This window comes from Pezoporus occidentalis, unplaced genomic scaffold, assembly GCF_034315485.1.
Source record: "Pezoporus occidentalis ecotype Australia unplaced genomic scaffold, CSIRO_AGI_Poc_V1 ctg250, whole genome shotgun sequence".
Lineage (NCBI taxonomy): Eukaryota > Metazoa > Chordata > Aves > Psittaciformes > Psittacidae > Pezoporus > Pezoporus occidentalis.
Window position 1 is genome coordinate 320,571 of NW_026914395.1, and position 10,533 is coordinate 331,103.

At 49.6% G+C, this 10,533-nt stretch overlaps 2 protein-coding genes across 2 annotated transcripts in view; one reads left to right on the top strand and one right to left on the bottom strand.

Moving 5' to 3' along the window:
- The window catches only part of PLCB2 (phospholipase C beta 2), a 277,519-nt gene that overhangs the window by 117,370 nt on the left and 149,616 nt on the right, over positions 1-10,533 (bottom strand). The window lies entirely within an intron of this gene.
- LOC134166015 (VIP peptides-like) lies at positions 1,153-9,007 on the top strand. The gene is made up of 6 exons (XM_062623282.1): positions 1,153-1,591; positions 4,422-4,518; positions 5,428-5,532; positions 5,811-5,915; positions 7,002-7,100; positions 8,570-9,007. The coding sequence occupies exons 2-6, from the start codon at positions 4,430-4,432 to the stop codon at positions 8,679-8,681; spliced, it is 510 nt and encodes a 169-aa protein (XP_062479266.1). The 5' UTR covers positions 1,153-1,591; positions 4,422-4,429; the 3' UTR covers positions 8,682-9,007.

A 10,533-nucleotide genomic window follows, 5' to 3' on the forward strand; every position in this document is an offset into this window, starting at 1 on the left:
GGCACACCAGCTTGCTTGGTTCATGTTCTTCCAGCCCCCCAGAAGCTTTTCCTGTCGTGTTACTCACGCTCTGCTGCCATCGTGGGGCCACCTCCTCGTTGCAGCCTCTTCTGGATGCTCTTTCCCTATACCCGGTTAGATTCTCACAGCAAACTGAGTTTTCTCCAGGGACTGGGGGCATTTCAGACCCATTGAGGTTCTCTGCAAAGGAAAGGACATCAAATGAGTCATTTTTAGCTCCCTATATGTTATTTAGCCTTTTTAAATAGGCTTTTTTCCTCCTTGCCTTGTTCCTACATGTTTGGCCCTCTTTGTTACTTGTAGGTGTTTGGCAACAGCATGAACAAGCCCAGACTGAAGCTGCCATCACTGATGCAGCCAGAAAATATGAATGCAGGACATAGGAAGATTTAGATGCAAAGAACAAAACCACAAGAATTTCAGATGTCACCAATGTCACTGGGGGCTCCCAAAGCAGGGCCTGGTCCCGAGAGGAATGGCAGCACAAAGGCAGCTGAGGAAACCAGTCCTTGCAGAAAGGAGCCAAAGATGCTTGGGAAATGCCTGGACTGACCTGCACTGTCTGAAGGAGGAGATGGGCTTCCCAGTCCCAGCGGTGGCTATGTCACCTCTCCATATTGCAGTCCTGGAATGGGACCTGGAATGTCCCTGCTGTTTCTTCCCCTCCCATCTGCAGGGGTCTGGCTGCAGCTTGCAGCCACAGGCAGTAGTGATGAGGCTTGGTGCTCGGCAGGGGGTGGGTGGCAGGGAAAATCAGATCCTTCCCAGCTTTCCAGCCATGGGGATGCCCCCTGCTTTTCTGAAGAAAACAAGGCAAGCAGCCAAGAAGCGGTGTAGCATAGCTCCTCTTTCTCCAGCTGGAAGATAAGAAGATTTATTTCTAATCATTAATCCTTTCATGCTACTTTATACCACAGAAACAAGGAGAGAAAGGTCATAATCCTGTTTTCTCCCTCCATTTTCCTGCCACCTTTAGGACTTGAATGCAACCAGCTCCAAACCCTGGGAAAAGCAGGGAATTTATTCCAGGTGTTTCCCATGCATGTATAAACATGCTTCTTTTCTTGAAGCTGTGATACAGCCCAGATGCGGCTGTGAAACCTCAACTTTGAGAAGGTGGTGTCCCAGCCCTCATCCCACTGGTCAGACAGTGTTTGCCCTAAAACGTGACCCGGTGTTTAGGCAAATCCCAGCACACACATGCACTCCCCAACAGTTCCTGGCAGCTGGAAACAAAAGGCAAGCCAGGATTAAAAAGGAATGGCAGATTAAGCTGCTATCAAGAGGTAATTAAAGTCAGGAGGAGAGATAATGGTGACAATCATAATGAATCAATCCATACAGGGGTGTTTGCCCAAGGAATTACTGTCACTGGAGACAGAAGCAGGAATTCTTGCCCATCAGCAGAACTGGGTTATTTGCTGTTAATCACAATTACTCGTATTCATATCTTTACCCAAATAATTGCTTCTGATAAGGGCTGCGCATTTATAGGGGGCCATGGAGAGGAGTGGGCCAGTGGAGCATCGGCGCAGTGAGACAGCAGAGAGCCCAGGGTGACCAAGGGGTGGTGAGTACCATGGTGCTGATGCGATCAGGCTGGCCCCATGGCCTTGTCCCCTCTTTCAGTTTTCAGGTGGTGGGTTTCAGGCCCCTGTGATGCTTTGCTGAGCCATTGCCATGAGGCTATCCATCTCTTGAACTGCAGTGCTGGTTATACGGAGGGTTTTCCTCCTCTGGAGCAACCAGAGGAAAGAACAGGGCCCAAAGAGCAGCAGGACCAGATGGCTTCCAGAAATAACGTGGTCTTTAGTTTTAGATAGAGTACAGCAGATGGGCAGGAGCAAGAAGGTGCTCAAATGGCTGTGTGCCAGCCTGTGTGGAAGCTCTCCTAGCAGTACGGCTCCTGCGGGGTGATGGAACCCCGATTCAGCAAAGCCTTTGGGTGCCATCTGACATTTCAACCCTGGGATTTGTCTGCTGGGAAGATCTGAGATGCTCCCTGGTCCCCGGCTGGCTTGGTGAACACTTCTCTCAGCTAAAGGTCCCAGCTAGCTATGGAGTTTGCATGTATTGAAAGCCAACATCACTGGGGAGGGCAATGAAAAGCTCCGAAGTAGCTTAAGAAGGTTCAAACAGCTCTACTGCGAGGACACTGAAGATCTACCTCCTTCCTGGGGTCTGACTGATTCAAACCCCAATGCAATACATTACTGACACACAGGAGGAGTTCCTCCCCAGCAGCCATTGCTGCTCCTAGCAGCTTCAGCAAGCAAATGTGATCTGCACAAGGAAGACAAAGTAAGGGAAAAGGGAAGTTGATCCACTTGATCAGCAGCTAGGAAGGTTATGAAGAGAGAGGAAAGTCTGGGGTTTAAAATGGGCTCTTAAATGTGGTGCTCTAAGAGAAATGCCAGCCCAGGGTTGGCCCAGGGAAAGCCAAACTGTAGTGGTGAGATCCTGGCTGGGGGGGCAAGGCTCACACTCCAGGTTTCACCCCTGAAGAATGGTGTTCTCTGCTTTCAGTGGCTGTTCTCGGTTCTTGCTCATCCCTCAGCTGGGAAGCAGAGCTCTGGAGCCTGGCTTGTTTGGACTCCAATAAGAAACTTGGAAGTGTCCTTCTTGTTTTACTGATTCCACCCTCCCCAAAGCCAAATCAGGCAGGAAAACACAACACTAGAGCATCACAAGTGTGTGTGAGATGAAGCTGATGGCTCCTTAATCATGCAAACCCTCTCACCTGTGTGCTCTGTGACCCCCAGGAAGTATTTGTGCTGTGGCTTATAGCAAATAGAAAGGATAATAGAAATAGAAAGCCTCTTCTCATGCCTAGAGTAGTGAACATCCCAGGAGGGTGGCTAGAAACTGTTCAGGGAACTCTGACAGTTCTCTAATGCTCTTCTTACTGTCTAGTTTCAGACTGAAGTAAAACCAAAGTGGGAGGACTTTGGTTTGGGGTTAGCAAGTGCTATGTGAGGGTTTCCAGGACAGGCATAGAAGGGAAGGTTTGCTTCTGTGCAGGAGGAAGGCAGGAGTATTATACATTACAGATATGGCTCCTGAGTAATCCCCGGGGAAATGTGAGCACCCACAAAGGCACAGCCCCATCTCTGCAGGCATAGGGCTGCAAAAAGAGCCTGGAAATAAAAGGGAAAACCATGCAATGGCTTGTGAAGAACCAAATGGCCTCCCCTCCCCTCCCCTAATCAGGAGGTGCTGCTGCTACTGGAAATGTGGTTGTTTTTCTTCTCCCTCTTGAAAGATCAGAGCGCAGGCAGATGTTGGCACACACTGAGCTCTTCCTTTCCCCTGTGTGGACATGAACTTTTAGTTGGTACACGCCATTTGTTTTGGTCTGAAAAATCCCAAATAGGTTTCTCCTGAGCATCCTCCACGTATATCAATAAGTGTGGGATGTGGGGGCTCTAAATCCTCTCCCTGAAGGCTCAGCTCTCAGGGACCTGTAGTAGAATGGGGTTTCCTCCATGGTGGTGTGCTGCTGGTGGATTAACTTGCGTGATACCTCCCTGTGTATTCACTACATGTTATACTGACTCACAGCAAGGCTCCGGCGCATCCATCATGTCACAGAGGCACCCTCAGACGTGTGCTCCAGGACTGCACGGTGGTGGGATGACAACTACCACCAGCTTCCAATGAGCTGACAACCCGAATGATTGGAACTGTTCTTTTTTAGTATTTTAAATAATACAACTTTTCCTGGCAGGAATTTCTGCCTAATGTATAGTGGTGTTATTTACAGAGCCATGCGTGGCACGTGGCCTCTACCAGACAGAGAGCATGGTCATTTTAAAGGAGGTGATCCTGCCCCTCTGCTCTGCTCTCGTGAGACCTCCCCTGGAGCATTGTGTGCAGTTCTGGTGTCCTCAGCATAAAAAGGACATGGAACTGTTGGAACAAGTCCAGAGGAGGCCACGAGGATGCTCAGGGGCTGGAGCACCTCCTGTATGAAGACAGGCTGAGGAAGTTGGGGCTGTTCAGCCTGGAGAAGAGAAGGCTGCGGGGAGACCTCAGAGCAGCTTCCAGTGTCTGAAGGGGGGCTATAGGGATGCTGGGGAGGGACTCTTCATTAGGGACTGTAGTGACAGGACAAGGGGTAACGGGTTCAAACTGAAACAGGGGAAGTTTAGATTGGATCTAAGGAGGAAATTCTTTCCTGTGAGGGTGCTGAGGCACTGGAATGGGTTGCCCAGGGAGGTTGTGAATGCTCCATCCCTGGCAGTGTTCAAGGCCAGGTTGGACAGAGCCTTGGGTGCCACGGTTTAGTGTGAGGTGTCCCTGCCCATGGCAGGGGGTTGGAACTGGATGATCTTAAGCTCCTTTCCAACCCTGACTGTTCTATGATTCTGCTGCTCATAAAAGCTTGTGCTTTAATTCAGCAGAGAACATGGTTTCCCTGTCAACTGGTCTGTGCCAACTGATTATTCCTATGATTGTGCTATCACACTTCTCAGCATCTCTTCCATCCCGAGAGAGGTAAGCATTTCCTGTGCCTCTGCTTCCTTTTCTCCATGGCTTGTTGTTCAAAGAGCCTGTGAGCTATAAAGTCAGGCTTTTATCTTCCCTCCGCAACTTGCATCTGCTTGGATGTTGGGCATTTTCCTGCCTAAACTGATTTAGTTGAATGAGATAAATGTTGAGAACATTTTGTCTTGCTTGAGAACAGAAATATTGATCTGTCTGGGAGAGAAAATCAGGGCCCCAAACAGACCAAACTACAGTAGAAGAGACACTTTTGAGCCTGTTTTTGTGCCCGGTACTTACAAAGGCTGATAAAGGTGGAAGTTTCTGCTTCAAATAGCTTAATCCTATGAAAACATAACTAAAAATAGTCAGTTTTGTCAGCTCACCACTTTACAGTCCTAGGTAAGACCTTGGCAGGGTTGTCCCTTCTCCCTCCTGTGCAGGGACACTTAAGGCACAGAGGACTAAAGGAGCTGGGCTGGAAGAGGACAGAGCTGAGGCTTCCCCCATGGCCACAACCAGGGCCTTTGAGCACTGCTTTTAATGCCTTGTCACTCAGTCATTGCCGGTGCTGGGCTTTGGTACCACCGCTGTTATCTACCTGTTCCTCAGCCAGATATCTGGGTGTTTAATTTCTTGCTTCTCCAGTCTCTTGTCCTGCTCTTTTGTGCTGAATCAGCATTAACCTCCCATTCCCATATCCTTATAGTAAGGTGATCACATCGGAAAGAAGCAAGTGCAGGTAGTTTCTGTGTGATGATGAACAAAGATGAGTTCCTGTAAGATTTGCCTCTTTTTCTGTGTGAAGCTTTGCCAAATCCTTGGAACCCTGTTTCCTTGAGGGTACAGTTTAAATCTCATTCTCTCTGGTCCTAAAACCATTCCTTTTCACCATTCTTCCTCTGCTGACTTCCTCCCCAGGCCTGAGAGGCATGCTGATGGGCTCTTCCACAGCGAGCTCAGCAAGATGAATGGCAATGCCTTTGTGCAGCAGCTGATCAAGCACCTGATGGGCCTCAAGGAGAGGTAAGGACCAGCCAAAACCACCCTCCTGAGGGCTGGAAGTCTCCAGAGGCAGATGGGATCCCAGCAATGAGGGTGGTGTCCACAGGGATGAGCTGTCTCCAGCTCCAGAGCCAGCGTGAGTGCAGTCCTCATCCAGAAGATGCTCAAGATGAGGCAGGAGAGGAGAAGGGGAGGGATACAGGACACCTTGATGGTGGGAAGAGAGAAATTCCTATGTCTTGTGATGAGTCCCACATCACATGGCTGGGAGGAACAGGCATTGTCCTGCATGTTCCCAGGTCCCAGAGGCACTCCGATGGACTCTTCACCAGTGAGTACAGCAAGATGAGAGGAAACGCTCAGGTCCAGAAATTCATCCAAAACCTGATGGGCCGCAAGCGCAGGTAAGAGCTCTGCTTCCTGGGAATGGAAAGTGCTTGAGCCATGTTCCTAATCTCCATCTAAACCTGCCCTGGTGCAGCTTGAGGCCGTTTCCTCTTGTCCCATCCCTTGTTCCTTGGGAGCAGAGCCCAGCCCCTCCTGGCTCCATCCTCCTCTCAGGCACTTGCAGGCAGCCATCAGGTCCCCCCTGAGCCTTCTCTTCTCCACACTGAACCCCCCAGCTCCCTCAGCCCTTCCCCATCACACCTGGGCTCCAGGCCCTGCCCCAGCTCCATTGCCCTTCTCTGGCCCTGCTCCAGCACCTCAAGGTCTCTCTTGTAGTGAGGAGCCCAGAACTGAGCACAGTCCCCATGTATGGCTCTGACTGCCAGACTGGGCAGATTTTAGACATAATCCTATATATATATGGCAAAAATGGGGCCTTTCATCCAGCTGTCATACAGGCACACGAGCTCCCACTGAAGCCATGTATATGAACACATCACCAGTTATAATATGTGGGGCACTGTGACACAACCCACAGTTGCCTCTGCTCTTGATGCTGGTATGTTATGAAGGGTCAATATTGCCTCCAGAGGTTTCCTTCAGGTGCAGTCTTTTCTGCAGGGCACAGACAGCACATTGATTCCTTCCCATCTGTTCTGTGTGCTCTGATATTTCCTGTGGCATGCACCCCTAGCAAAGTCCTGGCAGATGCAGGAGAGTTTTCATTTCCAAGTGCTTGGAAAAGGTACATACATCCATGGGTGGAAGGACATGCCAGCCTGGGTAATGAGGCAGAGAGCAAGAGCATATTAAAGCCTGTCCCTTTGCCAGCCAGCAACCTGATTTGAAGAGGACACTTCTTTTTCCTCCTGCACAGCTCTGGTGACAGCAGGTTAATAGAGGCGGGACCATCAGTGGGGTGCTGTGGGGTGAACCTGCCTTCCATAGCAGGGCTGCTTTACAGCTGTGCTCCTTACACTGCATGGTCAAGTGTGAGGTGTCCCTGCCCATGGCAGGGGTTTGGAACTGGAGGTTCTTAAGGTACTTTCCAAGCCAAACCATTCTGTGATTCTATGATTAATGATTTTCTTTCTCTAAACCAGCCCTCCAGGCCCAGTCAACACATATGTGCAGGAGAGAGATGAAAACAGCTATGAGGAACTTTGCCTTATGAGGCTCTACCAGAGCTTTTTAAACACGAGGTATGTGGGACAGGTTTGTCACTTCTATGGCCCTGCTCATCACAGCGTTAAGGCAGAAAGAAGACTTCTAGTAACTTGTAAATGCCCAGGTGTTGCCTCAAGCACAAATCTGATGTTAATGATCCAAAGGGTTCAGCTGATATAGAATGGTTTGGATTGGAAAGGACCTGAAGCTCATCTCCTTCCAATCCCCTGCCCCGGGCAGGGACCCCTTCCACTGGAGCAGCTTGCTCCAAGCCCCTGTGTCCAACCTGGCCTTGAACACTGCCAGGGATGGGGCAGCCACAGCTTCTCTGGGCACCCTGTGCCAGCGCCTCAGCACCCTCCCAGGGAAGAGCTTCTGCCTTATCTCCAACCTGAGCTTCCCCTGTTTCAGTTTGAACCCGTTACCCCTTGTCCTGTCACTGCAGTCCCTAATGAAGAGTCCCTCCCCAGCATCCTTGTAGCCCCCTTCACACACTGGAAGCTGCTCTGAGGTCTCCCCGCAGCCTTCTCTTCTCCAGGCTGAGCAGCCCCAGTGTTCTCAGCCTATCTTCATACAGGAGCTGCTCCAGCCCCTGAGCATTCTCGTGGCCTCCTCTGGACTTGCTCCAACTAAAAAATATCTTTAAAAATATCCTCCAAAATATCCTCCAAAAGGGGAAGATGGAAGATTTATTAAGTTGTTCAGATTTTAAAATCACTTCTGCCTCATTGCCCATCACCTTGTGAGGCACTGTCTGAAGAACTGCCATTGCTGAATTGCAGCCTCCATCACACAGTTTGGTCCCTCCTGTCACTCTGCCCACAGCCACGCTCCCAGGGGTGGGTGGCTTGCAGAGCTAGAGAAGCAAATGTTGTAGCTGATCTGCAAGGTGACATGTGGCTCTGTGCAACCTCAATTGATTTCCATGCCTAGTTTCATGGTAACCTCTATTTCTATGTGCCAAGCACACCCGGCACTCAGTTTTGCCTTCCCTAAAGCAAAGCTGTCATTGGGAGTTACAGTGCCATGTAAAAGTCAGTTATTAAAAATAATAATCCTAGTGAAATTAAATAGTATCTTTTTCTAATCATCCTGGATTGAAACGATTCTTCATCCCATTAGGAAACCTGATCTAGCAGTTAAAATGGAAAGCCTTCCCTACCCTGACTTCATTCAGCTATCGATTCAAACACTCACCTCAGGATGGGCTGTCCCAGCATCCGGACGTTGTCTCCTCCTAGTGACCAACCACTTTCAATGGGACATCTCACTGTGAAATCATTAACATTAGGAGGAATAAGCTGGCCCTTAGTACCTCTTGTCCATGTTGCCCACAAAACTGGGGATGGGAACACCAACCTGTGCATTTGTGGGGTGTCTGGGTGCAAGCAACCACGATCAGGGTCCCTCTATCATACACCTGCCTTGTGTGGCCTTGTCACACCCCAGGCTGCCTGTGCCCCCAGAAATAACAAACTGCCACTCATCTGTTCCCTTCCAACAGCCACTCAGAGGATGATGCCAGGGAAGCTGCTGCAGTCACCAGCCAGTACATTTGCCCCATCTTTAAGCATCTGGCTGCAGACATGAAGGAAGACACAGAGAATTTCAACTGAAGGTGAAGGAAAAGAGGCAGCCAAGGAGGCAGCTTTGCATGTATATAGCCTTGGAATAAACAGGGAAGCTACTGGTTTTGCTTAGGAAAAACCGTGGAGATCAGAAATAAATAATCTGGAAAGCAGCCAAATCCCAATAAAACCTCTCTGATTATGAGGAGTGTGATAGATGTGTGAAGTGTGAAGCGCTGTCAGTAGATGGAGCCTGAATGAAGCGCATCGCTTGCACTCTGTGGTAGCATCTGCCTGCTTCTGAAGTCAAATAAAGATTTGTCAGCTACACCTGTGCTTTGGCTGCTCTTTGGGAGACAGGCACAAGGGTTTGGTGTTGGGCCATTAGGAATGGGGGTGTGAGGGAAGAGGTATTTTGCCAGGCTTTCCCCACATAAACCATGTTGGGATCAGCTGGAGTCTCTGGCCATACCTTCCATGGCTGGGAGTCAGGACTGCCCGCAACCCAACCATACAAAGAAGCTAGTATCTCCATTTAGCAGAAATTAGAGTTTGCTGCAAAGGAATGTATAGAATCACAGAATGGTTTGGGTTGGAAAGGACTGTAAGATATCCAGTTCCAACCCCCTGCCACAGGCAGGGGTGCCTCACACTGAGCAGCTTGCTCCAAGCCCCTGTGTCCAACCTGGCCTTGAACACTGCCACGGATGGGGCAGCCACAGCTTCTTTGTGCAACCTGTGCCAGAACATCAGCACCCTCACAGGGAAGAGCTGCCTTATATTTAACCTCATTTCCCCTGTTTCAGGTTAAATCCATCACCCCTTGTGCTACCACTACAGTCCCTAATGAAGAGTCCCTCTCCAGCACCCTATAGGCCCCCTTCAGATACTGGAAGCTGCTCTGAGGTCTCCCCACAGGCTTCTCTTCTCCAGCCTGAACAACCTCAATGTTCTCAGCCTGTCTCCATACGGGAGCTGCTCCAGCTCCTGAGCATCCTCGTGGTCTCCTCTGGTCTTCTTCCAACAGCTCCATGAACTCCTTATGTTGAGGACACCAGAACTGCACCTGCAGTGCTGCAAGTGGGATCTCATGAGAGCAGAAGAGAGCAGCAGGATCACCTCCCTCAGTCTGCTGCTTATGCTATGGGGGTGCAGCCTGGAACACAGGGGGGTTCTGAGCTCAAGCACACACTGAAGCTGGGTCATGTTTGGTTTCTCTGAACTGAGAAATGTACTGAGAGCTATTCAACATAGATACACAGAGATTTTGAAGAGCAGCTCTGAAATATGGCATCTTCAGCTGCCATCATGTGTGCCTATGGCAGAACTGCTCATCTGTCCTGCGCCAGCAGTTTTCATCATTTATGATGTACCTGACACCTCCAAAGAAGCCAGTTGCTCTCAAATGTTCATCTAAGCACCCATGCCCTTACTGTGATGCTGAAATGCTCTTCTCAAGGACCTTGACATTTATCTATTTTGGTCCATAGGAAAGAGACCTTTCAGAAGCAGTGTTGACAGCCTGTATTTTGTTAAGCCACTAATGACCACCTGGCTAAAATGCAGCATGTGAGAACCTTCTGAAATCAATGGGGATGTTAAAAGGAGCAGTGAGATCAGCTGCCTCCTCTGTCCTCTTACACCATGAGCAAGCTGAAAACAAGGGTGTATGTCCACTTCCTCCCTACTGCAGGAGGCTGGAGCATACAGGGAGCATCCTAAGAGTCAGCCCTTGTCCTCCTTCGTGTTTATCACAGGGGGCTTGGCTCTAAATTCTGGAATGCTTCAAATATATCCTGTTGCTACAAGGAGTTTAGGGGCAGGTAAGACCCAGGAACACAGTAGAAATAGAAACCTATGCGTCATCGTGTCCCATGAGCTTTAAATGGCTCTCAATAAG

Coding starts and splice junctions, on each gene's coding strand:
- LOC134166015 (XM_062623282.1), top strand. CDS start 4,430: ATGGTTTCCCTGTCAACTGGTCTGTGCCAACTGATTATTCCTATGATT. Junction 4,519..5,427: donor TCTCTTCCATCCCGAGAGAG/GTAAGCATTTCC, acceptor CTTCCTCCCCAG/GCCTGAGAGGCATGCTGATG. Junction 5,533..5,810: donor CTGATGGGCCTCAAGGAGAG/GTAAGGACCAGC, acceptor GCATGTTCCCAG/GTCCCAGAGGCACTCCGATG.